General features: G+C 42.9%; 1 protein-coding gene across 11 annotated transcripts in view; it reads left to right on the forward strand.

Moving 5' to 3' along the window:
• syt1a (synaptotagmin Ia) overlaps positions 1–19,593 on the forward strand; it is a 274,765-nt gene that overhangs the window by 199,746 nt on the left and 55,426 nt on the right. For all 11 annotated transcript variants that reach the window (XM_041978100.1, XM_041978099.1, XM_041978101.1 and 8 more), the window contains one exon: positions 13,115–13,318. In XM_041978100.1, coding sequence (XP_041834034.1) covers positions 13,144–13,318 — 175 coding nt within the window. In that variant the 5' untranslated portion in view covers positions 13,115–13,143. The remainder of the gene's footprint in view (positions 1–13,114; positions 13,319–19,593) is intronic.

A 19,593-nucleotide genomic window follows, 5' to 3' on the forward strand; every position in this document is an offset into this window, starting at 1 on the left:
TTGTCACCTCTTATCACACTTTCACATTTCTTTGACGCCTCCGTCAGACTATAAACCTGCCAGCTTCATGTGTGCATGTGCATGCATGTAATAGTCTGTGTGTTTAAGAATGGGGGGGCTCAGAGATCCAGTGACTCAGGTGTGAAAACAGACCACCAATCTGCTGAAAGTGCCAATTAGATTCGAAGCGTGGGAGCGTGTGATGAAGATCTCGTGGACGAGCTGATTTATTCCAGCACTCAGTCCAAGGGTGGTGCTTTGCGACCTAGAATTCACCCCCGTCGGCATGTACGCCATGGCTTTTGATGCTGTGTAATTTAGCCCATCGGCGTGAGCTTTCAGAGTTGAAAGTCACACACTTTCATCTCTGTCGAGCTGAGAGTTGCAAATCAGATAAGGCTGGCAGTTTTTTCTCAAAATGTCAGCACAAGTTAGAATCTGCGTTTGGACAGGTTTCTGAGCAAGAAGTTTGAGTCAAGTGCCCTTAAAGTCCCAACTAAAATACCTCCTTATCTTAAATCTGGATCTTTCTCTCGTGCTGGTCTCTCTGCCACCGCTACACCATCCTGCACTCACGCCCACAACAAACAGAATGAAAAGGTCAGCTGAGTCTGGAAAGAGCACTTGAGCTGTGTTCTCAGCTTGAGGACAACATTTACAGCTCTGAACATGTGTTTTCAATGCAAGGAAGAGGCAACCAATATAGCAATCATCCTTTATTAGTCCCACAGTGGGGGAAATTCTCTGCATTTAACCCATCCTAGTTGCTAGGAGCAGCGGGCTGCCAGAGGCCAGTGCCCGGGCAGCAGTCAGGGGTTGAGGGCCTTGCTCAGGGACCCACAGTTTTTACCTCAGTTGCCAGCCCGGGGACTTGAACCCAGGTTCTCCACCAGGTTCTCCAGACCCAAGCCCACCTCTGTAACCACTCTGTAACCACAAGGCTACCACTGCTACAGAAACTCTTCCTTAAATCCAGCTTTAAATTAGAGTAAATGGGACAGAACTCTGCACGAGGAGCTCTTATTGGTGGACTCTTTAATGGACTTATTTGTGAAGAGCACCAGAGAGTTGAGGATCACCAATACCCCCTTTTTTACATCACAGAGCAACTTTGTGAAGTGAGCCAAGCATCTACAGTTAAAAGCAGATCTCAAATTCCCAATAAAATTAGCCTGTTTAGTTAGCGTTAGCGTCAGATAACTGGGAGTAATCAGATTGTAATAATCTCGTTTTACGTGTGATTTTTAAACAATCCTTGTTTACATCTTCCAGTTTATGTTGGTTTTATTTCAGAGTACATTCAAAGTGACTTAACTTTTACCAGCTCTCTTAGCTTTAGCTGCTAATGGGAGCTAATAAGCTGCTTGTTTTCCTTCTTTTATACTTCCTGCTGCTGCTCGCCGTCTGCGTTTTCATTTGTGTTCTGCCAAAACTGCAACTGTGTTGCTTCTGTTTATTTAATGGAAGACATTAAAAATATGGAAGCAATGCAGTTTTTTTACACATGCACAGATGTAAAAAGACTAAATAAATCAAATAAACAGGTCTCCATGCACAAAGACATCGGACTATTCAGGAGAAATCTGTGTTAATCCGATTTTTCATAGTCAGATAACGGCAGTGATCTGATAAAGGATGACTCCAGAAATCAGCCAATGATAAGATGGCATCCAAGCAGGATCAATAAGCAGTGAGTGACCTGCTCCAGAGACGCTGTGAATCATCCAGTCCCAGTCAAATCTCAAGTCCCTTCAGTGGTCTGAACGTGGTAATATCCCAAGAATCAAAACAGTTTCCCTTTTATCTAACCGCACTGATCATTAAACTGACAAATACTCCATCCGGACAAGCCAGGTTAGAAAATATGCTCCTAACATAGAAATTACTCTAAAATCCTTCTGGACCCACAGAGCTGTAATAAAACTGAGTTTAAAGCTGTTTGGATGTCGAGGATGGACGGCAGTTTACTCACTAGTGCATCAAGAAAGTCAACACAAGAACAATCCGTTGGCTTCATGTGAGATGAATAAAGAAACTACCGGAAAATAAACTTTCACAGTATTATAATTTATTAGAAGCGCGTACTTTCAGGTGCAGTAAAGCTGGCGGATGTTCCTGAAGCCTGAGCTGAATTATCCTTGTTTTGCACTAATGGTGAAATGGTGGCTCTTCAGTAAGGCAGCGATGAAGGACAACTTGGTTTTACTCTTGATGCTCAGTCAGTCATCACAGTCCAACCCTTTCACATCCAGTGTCCCCACTTTGACTCTGAAACCTTAAACTTCTTAAGTATCTGTCTCTTTCAGCCTGCCACCCAGTCAATGGTTGCCATGCAGATTTCCCTTCAGGGTGACCCTGGATGTCGGCAGACTGAGCGAATAGCCTCCCTGCATGTGTATGACTCACCTACCAGTGTGTGCACCTGGCCTCTCCTCCTACATCAAACTGATTCACACAGACATTACTCCCCGGGCATCGCTGTATTAGCCCCAGTCTCAAACCACCTCCATGCCCTCCAATCTCCAATTTTGCAGCACACAAGCACGCAACCACAGGTGAGAGTCATCAGAGGAGGGTTTTCCAGGTTCCTCCATCAATCTGAGAGAAATACATCCTACTAACGGTGGGGATGTACAACCCTCACATCAGACCAGGGATTTAAACAGCTATCTATCAGTGGTCGGGACCTTTTAAACATCTAGATTTTTATTTAGGTGGGTTGAACCACTGAGGACAGACTCAGTCTAAATGGAGCTCAATCCGTTACGCTGCTCTTTATGTCCCTGCTTCTCATTTAGCGCTTGACTGGCAGACCCATTTTCCAGAGCGAGCACCTCTTGCAATGTTTGTCATATAAATAAACCGAACATATCGGGCTACAAGCGTTCAGGGACCTCCGCCATATGAGTAACAAGAACAGATGATAAGCGCTGTTTGGATCTGGAGCTGCTGAGTCTTTCTGTCTGAGGCGGATTCTTCTAACTTTCTTTCGTGCTTCCAAAGGAAGCAGTAATTGAAAATGGGAGAATCTTTGTGCACTGACTTAATAGAGCTGTCCTGCCCCTGCTGCAAAGCAGGGTTAATAACTTTTCCAGTTCCATTGCCCCTCGAGATTGGCTTCAGGTGAGTAAAAAGGCTTCGTTGGACAAGGAGCAGTGGAGAGGAACCCACCTCAGCCGAGCATCATTTATATCACATATATACATGAAGATCCCCCTTGTGTGCACACGTGTGACTAACAGCCCAGCGATGGTTGAGGACATTTGACTGACAGCCTGTAATTAATGTTCCCGGCCTCGTCCTACAGTTTTTGGGGGTTACCTGCAGACGCGGGTCTGAGTCGAGTCTGAGTCCTTGAAGTTCACGATGGTTTTACAGCTTAATCGGTTGGATATTTGCCGTGTTGTTATCACCCCATGAAATTGAGGTTGGAACAGTTGTGACACTTCAGTCAGTTTCCAGCTGAATTTTTGTTTTTTAAATCTTGTCAACATGACAGAAGAGGGATGGCAGAGCCGGTGCAATGAGCAGTTTGTTTTGGTTCTTCTTGCTTTCTCATGCCCTTTTTAATGTGCACCACATTAGGTCTCTGCATATGTCTCTTAACTTGGGTTTAATTATTATTCAGTGAATTTATTACAAATAAAGACATAAATATCCTATATAACATGTAAGATAAGCATCATTCTGTGGGAAGGTTTTTATGCGGAGGGGAGGATGGTCTTAACAACGCTGGATGAAAACCGTATCACAGACTTAAATGAAGATGAAACAACCCGAGTAACCCGGGACCTGACCCATACGAAGATGAGGCCGCCGCCGCTGTCAAACGCACTTTAACAAGTTCATAGATGAAGGTTGCTGAAAGTACTTTAAGGAAAGTAAGGAAGTCTGTGTTTGGGTGATCATTTTTCCCCTTTAATACCAGCTGCTGTCATATAATACGAGATAATTTATACAAAACCATCTACATAATAATAGTTGTCTCTTTAAACGGAGGCCTTGGTAACTGTGTGATGACGACTAAGTCCAGGTTTTCTATTTCTACATAACATACTCAGGAACAGCAGAGGTTAGATGAATGAAATAATGAATCATAGCGGCTGGATGAGGTTAGTAAAGCTTTGAATTACAACTAAATTAAAACATATCCCCACAGCAGCACTTTTTATGCACGCAGACATGAGCTTTCAGTGATTTTTCCTGCCATTTAGCGTAATTATGCTGTTAGCACTCCCTTCAGATCAAAACAAGTGTCCTTGGACTGATTATTAGTTTATCCAGACATGTAAACATTGACAGACTTTCAGAGAAACACCAGGAATTCTCCTGATCTGAAGCATAATCAGCCTGTTCAAGCATCCAAGCGACGGTAAGAATCAGAACTGTAACACTTAAGACGTATAATAAGACGTCATTACAGTTTAATTGTTCTGAAAGAAGTTTCAACCATGCTGGATTCTTAGGAAACGTGTTGTTGGTGGTTGAGGCTGATCAGGGGGCTACTCGTTTAGTTAAAGCACCAGCTGGTAGGATTATTGATCTCTGCTCTGAATAATCACTTGTGTGCCGCCTTTCTGATTTTGATTTATCTTTAACAAAACATTTGTGGCTCTGTTTGTCCCCTTCTGTCTGAAAAGACGAGATTTTGTTAAATTGCCAAGAGGAGACAGTTTTTTTTATGGCAGCTGTAGTCCAATAAACCTGACGTGTCAGAATTTGTTAAAAACTTTTTATGTGTCTGTCATTAAGAGTTGAACCAACTATTGACCACTTTATCAGCTCTATCTGTTTAACTTCCAAAAACCCAGCCAATCACACGGCAGCATGTAGCCATGTAGATGTGGTGAAGACGACCTGCTGAAGTTCAAGCTGAGCATCAGAATGAGGAAGAAAGAGGATTAAAGAGACTTTGAATGTAACATGGTTGCTGGTCTGAGTATTTACTGGGATTTCCACCCACAACCATCTCCAGGGTTTCCAGAGATGGTTTGAAGAAGAGAAAACATCCAGAGCAGCAGTTGTGTGGACCAGGATGCAGCAGAAGACACACCGGGTGCCTCCTGCCAGCTAAGAACAGGAAACTGAGGCTACAATTCACACACACTCACCAACACTGGACAATAGAAGATGGAGAAACGTTGCTGGTCTGATGAGTCTCCATTTCAGCTCCACATTCAGATGCTTGGCTCAGAATCTGCTGGAAACATCATGAAAACATGGATCCATCCTGCCTTGGATCAACGCTTCAGGCTGCTGCTGGTGTAATGGTGGGGGGAGATTTTCTTGGTCCACTTTGGGCCCCTTAGTACCAACGTGGCCTGGTTTAACCAGCACAGCCTACCTGAGTATTGTTGCTGACCATGTCCATCCCTTTATGACCACAGTGGAGCATCTTCTGATGGTACTTCCAGCAGGATAATGCACCATGTCACAAAGCTCAGATCATCTCCACCTGCTTTCTAGAACATGACGATGAGTTCACTGGACTCCAACGGCCTCCACAGCCACCAGATCTCAGTCCAGTAGAGCAGCTTTGGGATGTGGTGGAACGGGAGATTCTCATCATGGATGCAGCAGACAAACCTGCAGCAACTGTGTGATGCTGTCATGTCAATATTGAGAAAACCTCTGAGGAAGGTTTCCACCACCTGCTTCATCTATCTCACCAGGAATGAAGTGGTTCTGGAAGAAAATGAGGTGTAACCTGGTACCAGAAGGTGGTCCTGATAAAGTGAACAGTGTCTGCATTGAAGAAAATTTTAGGCAAAAAAGTGGCAAAACACACGTTCAGTGTCAGTGAGCTCAGTCTGTAAAAGCAGATGACGGTTTACCAGCATTTTGATCATATTAAAAGACTGGAAGAATTAACGGACCAAAGTTTTCTCAGAAAGGTAACGTCTACCAGACAGAGTAGGTTTTCATCTTACTCCACTGAATGCTGGAAGAAAGCCTACCTGAGTATTGTTGCTGACTAGAGCTCCTGAGGATATTTACATATGGCAACAACTCCAGTACGTTGTGGTCCTTCGCATGTTTAAAGGAAGTGACGCTGATGTGCATTAATGCTATATATGCACATGACTCCTTAATTGTCTGGATGCTCCATGTAGATGCTAACGGCTGCAGCAGTACAGCACAGTAAGCGTTGTGATGAAAGCAGCGAGAGGAGCGTTGTGTAGGCAGTGTGGTGGGGTGAGGACCCAGTAGGACTCAGGGCAGGAGGTAGATGGGTGCACAAACAAGTTTACTGAGAACTAAAAAAGTCAGAGGAAACACGACAAGCATCTGACAAAGGACACTGAAAGCCAAGGGGTACAAATACACCGAGGGACTAACAGTTGCAAGCTTGGCGGCAGGGGAAACACGATGACTCTTCGCTGCCACCTACAGAACAACCACACAGAGCTCCGGAGGTCCAGACGTCGACTGTTAGCTAAAACAACACAAGCTAATCATATGACATTAGGTCGGGTAGAAGCTGGGAAGTTCAACAAATGTTAATGCGTGAGTTTTAAGTGGAGCTACCTGTGATAAAACAGCAAAGCGCCATGATATTTTATTTATCACACATCCTATCGTCATGGCAACTTTCAACAGCACCAGTTCTTACTGCAAGTTGTCCTAATATCACGACGCCCTGCTGTTCATGTCCATTCCCTTTTCTTCACGGGGGGCTGGGCTAGTTCTGAAGGAAAAAAGGGTCCAACCTGGTACTAACAAAGATGGACTCAGTAAACTGGACCGACTGGACTGACTGGCTTCAGTTAATTTATTTCCGTCATGCTGACATGTTAACAACTACCAAATCATGTGGTGATAATTAACAGCTAATTCTTGATGGGATGGGTTTAATTGGCCATTTATTGGCAGGTTAACTCGTAAAAATCTAAAGAACTAAAGGGAAGTGACTTCGGCTTCTGTCCTGCTCCCGTTTCATACAGTCAGCTGAGATCTGTGAACAATGGACATCATTCGATCCGGGTTGGGCTGATTTTTGGCAGCTTTTCTGCTTCCTGAAGCAGTGTGAGATGTGACACCCGGCACACACTGAAGCCATGGACAGCAGAGAGATCCACATGACACTGACATGCTGTCCAGATTCACTACAACATTGTTTCATGAAGATTTTTTAATCAGTGTTCTTAATTGAACCCATCAGCTGCTCCGCCTTACCGTGTTAAAATAGTCCTGCTATCATCCAGGGAGACAGGAGTCCATCCGTGTCGTGTATCAGGGAGACGGAGGGGAAAAACATGACAAGTGATGAATTAGATGTAAGGCATGATAGAGGGAGGTAGAGAGCAGGAGCTGACCCAGTTAGAGAGGGAAAGAGGGGTGAAAGGAGGGAGCTGTGAGCCAGCATCCTGGTGTGGTTGGGGCCCTGCTGGGCCATCTGGCGGCTCTGTAATTGGGCTGGGGTTTTACACCTGAGCAGCACACCTCAGAAGAGATGGCTGGAGGAGCGTGCTGCTCCCTGCAGGGCGGTGAAGAAGGGAATGACCAGAATATGTTAGATCAACTCATCTTTTAGCTTTGGCCTGCTGGATCATTTCAAAAAGCCACAGTGAGAAATTTAAAGCTGCACACAAATGGGACGTAACAGACAGGAAGGATGTCAGGTTTGTGTTGCAGTGGATGATTACCCGATGATGACAGGCCTTTGCGAGGGAGAAAGGTCAACACGCTCTGGTATTCAGTGAAGATAAATACACCTCAATCCAGTCTGGCAGTAAATGAGGCTGGGCTTCGAGTGGACTGCCAGTGCAGACAATAAAGATGCTCCAGAAGTTGTCATCTTATGCCTGGCTGGGTGAGCTGCATTCGCTTCAAACATGAGCTGCTGATATGAAGGAAAATTACCTGAAAAGCTTGAAACATCCCCGAGCATGTCTGAAAGGTCTAATTTACTGGAACTTTGTCATTTACATAAAGATTTGCAGCCAGTTTGACAAATTTGTTAATTTAGTCATTATTTTCAAACTGCAGCTTGTGCATTATGCATACTTATATAAGCACGGCAAAACAATACGTTTTAATTCCTGTCCCACACATCAGACATGGGCTTACTGAGACTCCACGTTCACACTGAAAGCACCAGCACTGTTTTTTCTATGGAAGTAGCCTCCCACGTGCACTCTGTGGAGCATCATTGTGCTCCCCTTAAAGTCCTCGCCTGTGTTGCAGTATCTGTCACTGCCAAGCCAGCTCTCGGTGGATCAGCCCCCACACTAACCTTGCCACATTTGAAAGGGAGGCTGAGCTAACATGGACGTGCGTAGGTGCTCATACAATTGTAAGGAAGGTTAAAAGGTCTGTGATAAGCAACGGCTGCTTGAAGCTCATACCCGTTCTTTAAATTAAATTTAATTATCTGTTTTCTGGAGGCTCTGTTTTACTCGCCGCTAGCAGCATGACATCTCTACAAAAATATGTGTTGATGATGAACAAAGATGTTTTTTGAGATGTGTTAGTAGTGTTAAAATCACAGCTGGAGGATGCAGTTAACACCACCTCATGCTGCCTGCAGCCACATTCCACATCAAGTCAGGCTCATCTACCTTATTCCCACATCTCTACTGTTTAGGGTCACAAACATCCAATAAGAGTTCCACCACTGCAAGACCCACTTTATAATTCTAACAGAACAGTAAAAAGGGTTAGGGTTAGATTTATGACTTTATCACATTTACTATATGATTCATTTACAAGCTGGATGATTAAAGAAGGCAGACGTTTTCTTCTCTCTCCCTCCCCACTCTGTCCTGCCACATGTCCTGTCTTATCTGAGCCTCTCTCTGCATTCTGTTCTAAATCTGAACCATCTTGAACCATGGATCTGATCAGCTGGTCTCTCAATGCAATTGGCCAAATTTATTCGAACTGATAAACGGGCGAAGGGGAGCCGCTTGTCCTGGCGGAACGTTCGCTGCTGGATACGTGATGGATTCCTGGGGGGTGTGGAAGGTCATGTGTCTGTTCATTCTTTCTGTTGAGGATGCAGAGGACATCTATACGTTTGGATTCATGATAACTGGGTTGGATGGCTGGTTATCAAGTTCTCCTGAAATGTTATGCAGATGGACTATCATCTGGAGCAGAGATTGGAGAACTGGGAGAAAGTTCACAGGCTCACTTACTTACTTATACTTTCTTACGCACACAAGCAAGCACACTCATGCACATTATTACAGACACACCTCCACCATGAAATCACTGCCTTGGTTCGACCCCCCCCTCCCTGGGGAGCAGGTTGATTGGATGCGCTCGAGTTCAGCAGCGTCCTCACTTCGTTTCGCTTTTGTTCTGAGCATGCTCGTTCCCTTGTCTTGTCGCCATGACGATACGGTCCTCTACCTCCCTTCTCCTCCTCAGCTGACCGAAGTGAAGCAGAATGCTGGTGTCCAGCTGCTGCTTCAAGACTAGAACCACCGTCAGAGCGAACGTAGCTCTTATGTGGTCTTCATGTTGGAGAGGAAAAGAAGCAGGAACCGGAGTTTGTTGACTTCCGGTAGACGTCATAGAGCAACAGTGAAAGCTCCATCACGCGTGTCCGTCCATAAACTAACCCGAAGCAGCACATGGGAGATCTTCTTGGCCCCTTTGGGCTGCTTAGTACCAGCTTGGCCTGGTTTAACCAGCACAGCCTGCCGGAGTGTTGCTGCTGTGTGATGCTAACACGTCTATATAAAACAAAATCTGAACATCAAGAATTAAGTCAGTTATGAAGAAGAAAGAGGACCCAACCCTGTACCGGAAAGATGGACCTGATAATCAGCCTCTCTGGAAATTTCATTATAAATACACAGTTATTCTTTTGGTGTCACTGAGTTAAAGCACCTGTTTGTATGAGGTCACGTGCACACCTTCAGGCTGAGCAGTGGTACACCCCTCATGTAACTTGTGTTTCATCAGATTATCAAGCTTTCTGAAAGAAAGATGGCAGAGCAGTTTGGAGGAGCCAAACTATCTCATCGTGATCTATAAACATCACCTGTCTGCCATTTTTCAGCTCGGTATGATGTGCATGTAGTGAGAGCGCCGCTGGGTCAAACACATTTCAACCCCAGCACCAACATGCAGCTTCTCTTCTGGATCAGGGAGTCAAATTATCTGCAGATAACTGTAAATATATCAGAAGAATAATACTGGGTATACTTGGTGTGTTTTTATAAGAAAACTGCTTTGTTTTAAACACTGCCTGCTCCAGCTGCTGGTCTCAACCCGTGATAACCTAGATTTTTACAGACGCAAGACTGTGGCCAGATTGGATTCCAAGATTGGCTGAGAAGCTTCAAAGAATACAGAGAATGAGAAATGATTAGTCCAGCCAGTCGGAGCGAAATAAGAAAAGAGGAACCTAAACAGCTGGCCAAGTCTGGCTCTCTTTCACTAATATGATGATCGGATGGTGTGAATTAGCTCAAAGCTAAGAAATAAGATCTATTATAGAATAATTAACTGTCCAATTAAAGCTACTTTGAAAGATGAAAGCAGAGATATTAAAAAGAGATGTTGTAAATGATAATAAATGAATGGAATTCAGTCTGAACTGCTCTTCAAACACACTTTGGGTCGTTTGAGGTATCAGAAATTGAAATTCAGTTCGCTGAAGCTTCGTTTACTTCATCTTTATGGCAGCTCTGTGGGGTCGGAGGAATAAATTCAGCTGCAGTAATCTGGAGGTTATATGTAGAACGTGTAAGTGTCGACGTGGAGAAATATTTACTAATCTTTCAGCCTCAGCCAGATCAGTGGCTTTATATGTAACAATGAAATAAAGGAGGAAAATGAGTTTAATAAGCAGCGCTGTGGCAAAGAGAGGAAACTAGGCCATGGATCTTCACCGTGCACCAGTTTATCTTTAGTGCACCATTATCCTCTTAAATTGCTATGGTGACAGAGGCAAATTACAACCTGCACAGTGAGAGCCGACAGAAAATAGCTCGTCTTTGCTGCTGTGACGGTCCTCTGTCATGAATCCGAGCTTTAACACTGACCGGCCACATGTGGGTTTAAATGAATTTCTGGTTCAGATTTGGCATGAAAAGAATAAAGCTCATTTTTCTCACTACATTTCCAATGAACACTAGTCCAGGATGTAAAATCAATAGATTGGCTGCTATTGATGAAACTCAACAGAAACTATTTCCATGTTTCCACTTTTTCCTCATTTCCAGTTATTCCTGCTACTATTTACCTGCTATCCTCACTAAACCAACTCCAGCTCAGCTGCTTTGTGGCGCCACCGTGCATCAGAAACGTCTTCTTTGCTTTATTCCAGCCATAGAGGAGCATTATTTTTCTTCTTTTCACACACACATAGAACTTTCTGCTCACTGGTTGATCTTTGGCTCCTCCTGATTGGACGTTACCGTCAATCTAAGCTCTCTGATTGGTGGAAAGTCTGACAGGAAGTGGCTTCATCATCATGTCCAGGTCTAAATAGAGGTCTGATAGTAGTGATGGTGATGTTTTTAGGATGAAATGTGATAAATAATGCTGTTATCATGGATCATTGTGGATTTACCAGATAGAGTCTCTGAATAAAACTACATTTAGTGGCTGGATTGTAAACCTCCTGGACAGGATAGAAATGCTGGAAAACCTCCGTAGATCAGCTGAAACGGTGTTTCTCAGTCCAGGTCCTCAGGACTCACCGTCCTGCATGTTTATATGTGTTACCTGATTCTGATTAATGAATTCACTTAGCACGTTCTTAACAAGCCGTGCATTTCATTCCGGTGTGTTAGGGTCGTGTTACTTCTAAAACATGCAGGAAGGTGGATCCTGAGGACCAGGACGGAGAAATGGAGAGACTGGCCGAGCTGTCCATCACAGTTTACACACCGCGGTCATGAGTGTTTGACCAGGAATGAAAAACACATCAACTTTAAATGAAACAAACCCCCGGAGCCATAAAACATCAAACTGTTGTGACAAATATTTCAAAATTTTAACAGCCAAAATTCTTCTTTGTGAAGCTCTGTCCATCTTTCCATCTGAGAGACTCTGCCTCTCTGAAATGCTCCTTTTATACCCAGTCATGACCTGCTGCCAGGTAACCTGGTTAGTTGTCCAATGCTCCTCCAGGTGTTTCTTTTTTGTACCAGGTACTTTTCCAGCCTTTTGTTGCTCCTGTTCCAGCTTTTTCCATCAGATTCACTATCAGCTCATATTTTCATCACATGGTGAAACGTCTCCATTTCATCATCAAGCATGTGGGAATGTTTGATTAGGAGTAAAATATGGATTTATAAATCATTGTACTGTTGTTGTTTTACTCGTTTCTGGTTCGATGGGGAAGATTATTTTATACTCGAACAGAAAAAGTTGCTTTCTTCTTTGCTGGAAAAGAAAACGTTGAGATAATGTTTAGCATGAAAAAAGAAAGAAATCAGTAAAACATTTTAAACCTTTATGATTAAATGCATTATTTTCTTCAATGAAATTTGTTCAGAAAAGTTCATTTAGAGCTGCGGTTCCTTAGCAGTGTGTAAACACACACATATTTGACGTTTAAAAAGGTGCATCACTGTTAATGGATATTTTAATGTTGGTGAGAAAGTGTATTTTAGAGCTGACGATGAGCCATAAACCCGTTTGTGTAAAGGTTACCTGCTGTTGTCCTGGGACGCCACTGAGATGATGTGGAAACAGAGCAGAGGCTGACTGGCGTGCAGGTTGAATTACACAGCAGGACACACAGAAATGCATGAGCACTTACACAAAAACAGCAAAGCGTTTGTTTTTAAACCATGATAGAAGTGCTCTGTGACAAGCAAACACACCTGGTGTTTCCAGAGTTAATCTCTGCACCTGGACACGATGTGGTTTTCTGGTCTCTCTGAGATTCATGGAGTATGTTGCATGAGAGTAATGAAGGATCGTTTTTATGGCTGCTGTAGAGTTTAAGCAACGAGTGAGTGGCTGCTGTGCGTCCAGAGTGCTGCCCAGTTCATCCTGGAGCTCAGCTGATGTTTACTCAAGCTGACCCAGCAGCTGCTCACACGGTTCGCATCTCCTCATCTGACGAGGAGGCGTGCTGCAGGTGACATGCATCTGTCACAGCAACACAACAGGAACTAACCCAGTCTGTTTCTCCACCATCCAGCATCTGCCTGGCTGCCCAGCATCGCCCCGATGAGCGAGAGTCGCAGGGAAGCGCTGGCGGCGGCGGCCCCCGAGCCCACCACCGCCTCCTCCTCCATGGCTGGATCCAACACCACCAACATGGCCGGCCCAGGCGCAAAAGAGACGGATGAGGCTTTTTCCAAGCTGAAGAACAGGTTCATGAACGAGCTGAACAAAATTCCACGTGAGTGTTTGTGTCTTTTCCTCAGACAGAAGTTTTTTAAATGTTTTAATGAGGAACCCAACCCGGACTTTCTTTTCATCTCCGTTTGTTTGGGATGCTGCAACATGTTTTACAGACATGATGCTGTATGGAGTTAAAAATGAACAGCAGCCCAGCCAGTAAATGCTGACATGACTGAATTAAAGCGGATTCCTTTCTGTTGTACCCAGGCAGGTGATTTCTGTCATTCATAAGTCTGCGCCCTCCACCGAGGGATGCACCAGCTTCATACATGAGTTGGATGAGATTTTCCTGTAATAGCCTTGCAGAGGATGTGGGTCTTCTTTTCTGTTTTGGGTCTCCACCTCTGATTTTGGAGAAGTTTTGCCCTGGAAAGGTGCATTAATTTCCATTCCCAGTAGCATCTTTCCAGATAGTCTGTTGTGGATTTTTAGCTGATGTTAAGTGAATCTTTTCTTTCCTCTGCACACAAAATCTTCTACATATCACCCTATATCACATATAACGCAAGTTTTCTTTCTTATCTGATACCAAGTAAAATTCAGTATCGATCATATTTATCTGATGCCAGTACAAAACGTCCTGTTCTTGGACAAATCAGTGTCCAAGCAGTCAAAGAGACAGGAGTAAACATACATCCACTGCTACACACAACCCGAGTCTCTCCATTCACAGCGAATTATGTAACAGCATTTTGTCTTGAACATTAAAGACGTTCTGAGACAAAGTTTATTTAAAACACTGAGCTGATGACATGGCCATCAGAATCAGATATGTAAGGGATAATGCCCGACGAGGTGGCCATTATCATAAATTAATGGATGACGCGGAAGCGTGAACCGTCCAACTCAAAGCGGAGTTCAGCTCTTACAGCTTGTGTGTATCCAGAGGATGATGCGACATGTTGTTTCAGTGAAAGTTTCCTACATGTACAGTAAGCCTGCAGGCCACGGTTCCAACTACCAGTTACAGCACGCATCAAATTCAAAGCTCTGCTTCTGGCTTACAAAACAATAACCCAAAAGGCTCCGGTCTACCTCCACTCCTTAATCCAGAGCTACACTCCCTCTCCACAGTTACGCTCTGCCAGTGAAAGACGCCTAGTGCTCCCACCACAAGGTGGCGCCACATCAGTAGCTAGACTCTTCTCCTCTGTTGTTCCCTGGTGGTGGAACGATCTACCAAACTCCGTCCTATCCGCAGAGTCCTTATCCACTTTTAAGAGCAAGCTAAAGACTCAGTTGTTGAAGGAGCTTTTCCACACTTAGCTTAATTAAATGAGTTAGAAAGATTTGTCCAGCTCTTTGGCTCAACCAAACCATTGAAAAAAAACCATTTACTGGCAGATGATCTGAATTTCTTATCTCAGAGAAGCTGATTTTGGGCGTGTTGGTGCCTTGTCAGAGCTGGGAACATAATCCATCCTCCTTATTTATGAACTTCTGGAAGCTTTCACTGAGGCTTTCAGGTGGAAAAGGTGTCCAGGTACCCCTCCCCTATGAGCCTCCATTGGAGTTTGTGGCTCGTCTCAGGTTGTTTTCTCACTGGCCTATGGCGGTCCCGGTAAATTTTATGACATGAACCGGACTTGTTCCAGGTCACACTGATATTTTCCAAACAGAACCTTTGTTTACTTCCAGACTTCCAGACAGGGTACGTCTGGTCTGAATTTTGTCATCATCTGCCTCGGCAGAGGTGCTGCCCTGCTAATGTCTTGTTAAATGCAGCCACATTCTCCATTAGGGCTGGGCGATATGAACCAAATCTTATAACTCGATATTTTTTACCGGAATCACAATATACGATTTATATCTCGATATATATATATATATATATATATATATATATATATAGCGGGTTTATTAAAATGAAGAGATGTTTTCTGTCTGGAACAGGAAGAAGAAAAAAATAACCGACATTTCTCTTTGTCAAAATACATGCAGATGGACAGAACATCGTAATTTTTGGACGGGAAAATTTTTTATTATTATTTTTTTTTTTAATAAATGCGGTTTTAATTTATGCAAGACAGCAAAGGTAAGACATGCTTTCTGACTTTACAAACGTGAAGCATAAATTGGGTCTTCTATATCGGGTCTTCTATATATATGTTTTTTTTTTTTTTTTTTTTGTCAAGTAACCAAAGAGACAGTTCTAATTTACAGCCTCCAGTGCTAAATACACTTTTATTAGGATTCAGCAGCACATGTACATTAAATTAGCAGAAATGAAAGTACCTTTATATTAAATTAAATGCTCCTAAAACAAAATAAATTGAAAGTACTTTTCAATGACCATAACAAAAATACAGCTGCGCAAAATGCAAAAGAAAAAGATGCTTTTAACTCAAAACAAGCCATCGATATAAACAATATTCCCTCCTTCTATACTGTGTCTGATAAAGTCTCGATATATTTGAAAATATCGATATATTGCCCAGCCCTATTCTCTATATTACATATTAGATATTTCTCTGCCCTGTTTTTATTTTTTTTAAATGGCTGTTTTATGCCCAGTAATGAATATTTTGAATGTTCACACCTGGTCTGTGTGCCAGTCTGCCTGCGGGTAGCCTTAGCCGACTGGGTCGGGGCCTTCTGAGCGGATGGGAGGTAATCTCAGGAACACATGACTCCAAGCTGAGGCAATGCTGCTTTTTATTGTAGCGTTTACTTATTTCAGAACCATATTTATTACCGAACATTTGAACCAAACTGGGTGCCCTCGTTTTAAGATTGCAAGAGCTCCTGTTGTTTGAACAGTAGAACAAAAACCTAAACCTGGTCGATGGACATTAATCACTTTTTCACAATCCAGAGGAAGTACTTGATGCCGCTAACATGTTTTACCTGGTTTACCTGGTTTGCTATGCGAGCGTGTGCAGTGCATGGTGGGTAATGTAGTAGGAAGCTGGTGAAAGCCGGCAGTGACTGTTCTGGGACCGGAACCAGTTCTGTGGAACGTGCGCTGGTACCAGGATAGCACCGGCCTGCAGGTGTCTGGACCAGAATGTGATGGTAGAGGTCAGGAGAGAGACTAGTGGAGATGATGGAAAGTTTCTTAGAAAGAGCAGGTACCTAAAGAAACATTAAGCAAGTCTGTAGATGAAACAGGAATCACCATGAGCTGAGCTAATTTATGGGATGAAGCTAAACAGAACCAGAAGAGAAGATTACCACCAGGACGCCACGCATGCCTGAATCTGGAAAGCTGTCCTGCTGCTTTCCAGACAACCGAAGCTTGTGGTGCATTCAGTGAAATGAATCAGAAGGAGGTTATTCCAGCATCCTGACTGGAGCCTTGACAAGATTCAGCTTGTGTTTGAACTTTGTTGGTAATTCTTCGTTAAGTCATAACGGCCGCGACCTTTGAAGCAGTGAATGAATGAAGCGCTCGTCTTGTGTCTGAGTCAGCGTAGCAACAGTGAATGCTGCTTCGGTGGTGTCGTGTTTGAAGACAACTCAGCGTTATATTCAGCTGATGGAACCATCCTAACCCATCCAAAGCCAAACACAAGCACATCCACGTGTTTGGAGAGCGTTTCAGCTCGAAGCTCGTGAGAATATGTTTGTGTTTTGTCATCAGGAGAAATCGGTGCAGAAAAAGACATCCAGAGAGTAGTGCCTGCTGCTGGCATGAAAGGTTCCTCCGTTAGAGGAAGGACTTCTGTACCAGGTGGTGATTTCACCCATTAAATAAATTCCCTATAAATCATTTATATTCAGATAACTCCTCTGGCTTCAGCTGCCGAGCTTTAAATGGGACATTGATTGAAAAGGAAAACAGTTGTGATGTTTGGTGCAGAGGCTGGATGGATAGGATCTGATGTGGCTCAACGTCTGTCTCCAAGACCTTCCCACCAAATCTACTCCAGCCTCGGCAAATGCTTCATGTCACTCTGCTGGTTGGTAGAAAAAAACTTTCTTTTCGTTTCAGTCGCTTTTCCTTTCCCTCATCTTCTGTTTACCTTAGGCTTTAAAAAGGGAAAGAATTCCCAGATGGTGGCGTCCGTCCATCATTTTACTGGAGGCTGTCTTGTTTACTCCGTGGAATATCGGTTCTTTCAGGGAAAAGTCGTGTTGCTGAGAGAAAGGAGGAGAGACTCCAGGAGAAGCTCATCCCTCAGGCTTATAAGCTCTGCAGATAGCGGTCCTTCGTCCTGTCTCGACCCCGGAGACGCCGCTTCGGTCCCATCAGTGAAGTAAAATATTTATTTATTTAGCTGCTGGCTTTAAAACGCCCAGCTGGCCAGATTCAGCCCCATTTCAATAAAACATTTTAATGGCTTGAAACAAACAAAGCAGCTGTAAATGATGGAAGTCAGTCATGCTTGTTTCATCTCAATGTTCTTCAGTGATTAACAGAAACTACAAATTTTGCTGTGATACGACGAGGATCCGCGATCATTACGAGACGATATCAATTCCTTACTGAACACATCACTTCCACTCACATCCAGTCACAGTCCAGATCCAACGTTCTTCTCCAAGACATTTAAATGAATGAACGTAAAAAGAGCTTTAAATGTTCACGTCATGGAAAGAAAAACGAAATCATGTGTCTCTCTTGGATCATCACGTCATATTAATCCTTTTAATCATGTTATTAATCATTAAACAGAACAAATACGAGCATTTCTCACTTTAATGACAACTGAACACGAAATCTGTCATAATCATTAAAATTATTATAAAAATTCATCAATGTAGGTATAATTATTAATTAAAAAAACATTGTTAACCCTTTAAAGCCTGACCACATAAATAATGGACAGCTTTTTTATTTTTTATTTTTAAGTCTTGCTTTGGCCTTTTGGCACATCACATGGTAATTAAACAGTGCATCATAATATCAATAATATCAATTATTATTATTATTGTTGTTGTTGTTGTTATATTATTATTATTATTATTATTGTTGTTGTTGTTGTTGTTATTACTATTATTATTATTCAGAATCAGAATCAGAAATACTTTATTAATCCCTTTGGAATTCCTCAGGGAAATTTGTGTTTCCAGTACAACCCCATCCAAGACTAGACAATAACAACACATAACACAAACAGGATCAAGCAAACTGAGGCAGCAGCCGTTTCTACAGCGCTCCTTTATTATTATTATTATTATTATTATATTTGTATTATTGTTTGCATACGCTGTTTATTTTCCGTCGGAAATCCCTGAATTATTGTGGTGTAAAAGCGTTCCACTGGGATGCAGACGATCAGATTAAAGTTAGTATTAAGTATTAAAGTATTAAAGTAATAAAGAATAAAGTATTCCGCAGGAAATCCTTCCTTCCTGTGGAACTCCAGAATTCCATGAATCCCAGCTACACCATAAATATTTCTCTGGTATTATCTTTGTTGTACTATTTCTATTTTGGATTCTATTTTATTTTTCCTATTATGTTTAATTTAATTCATTTTTTATTTTTATTTCATTTCAACCTGATTCTAATTTTGGGCTCTGGTTTTTTATCTTTGTATTTTCTCTCGCTGTCCTTGTTTTAAGGAGTTCCTTTCCAGCATTCTCTCTGGGATTAATAAATATTTCTGATTCTGATAATGACCAGATCAGGTGCAGGTTATTCTGCTGTGGGCTTGAACCGTAAACTCCCCCTCTCATCTTTGGCTTCACTAGCAGAGCTTCCTGCAGCCGTGTTTTCTAGAGAAATGTAGATGTCATGAATCCGGGAGCTGCTTTAATGTGTTTTCTGGTGTTAATCCACTGCAGAGACTGGATGATGCTGCAGTCCTACGGTCGGCGGTGGGGAAAGGCCACGGGCAGAGTGTTGCTCTCATACGCATAACGAGATATAATGTCAAGGTTAATTGACCAACAGGGTCATGTCACACTTGATTACAGAGCGCTGGAAGTGGATGAAGCCCAGATGGATATGACTCTCACACACAGCCAAGCTCTTGTAATTTGCTTTATGTGGAATGTAAAACGCTCCGCATCGGGAGGGAAAATAAAAGGACGAATGCAGCAGATAGAAGATGTTTCATTACTGTTACTGCTACTAGCTTTAAATGAAGTCATAGTTCAACCGTTTTCTTTTCCTATCAGCAAACATTCAATGTCCAGTTTCCTCACATGGTCCTGCATACATTTTAGGAATTGGGTTTAAGGTGGCAGCTGCATTAGGAAATTTTCCTGAAAGGAAATCTATGAATTAGTTATAATGGCAAAAGAAAAGCACAAGGAGCCAGTTTAGCCTGAGACGAGCTGTTAACTCTGCCAGTATGAAAGTTATGACTCTAACCAGCAAGA

The sequence above is a fragment of the Melanotaenia boesemani genome, chromosome 23 (assembly GCF_017639745.1).
Source record: "Melanotaenia boesemani isolate fMelBoe1 chromosome 23, fMelBoe1.pri, whole genome shotgun sequence".
Lineage (NCBI taxonomy): Eukaryota > Metazoa > Chordata > Actinopteri > Atheriniformes > Melanotaeniidae > Melanotaenia > Melanotaenia boesemani.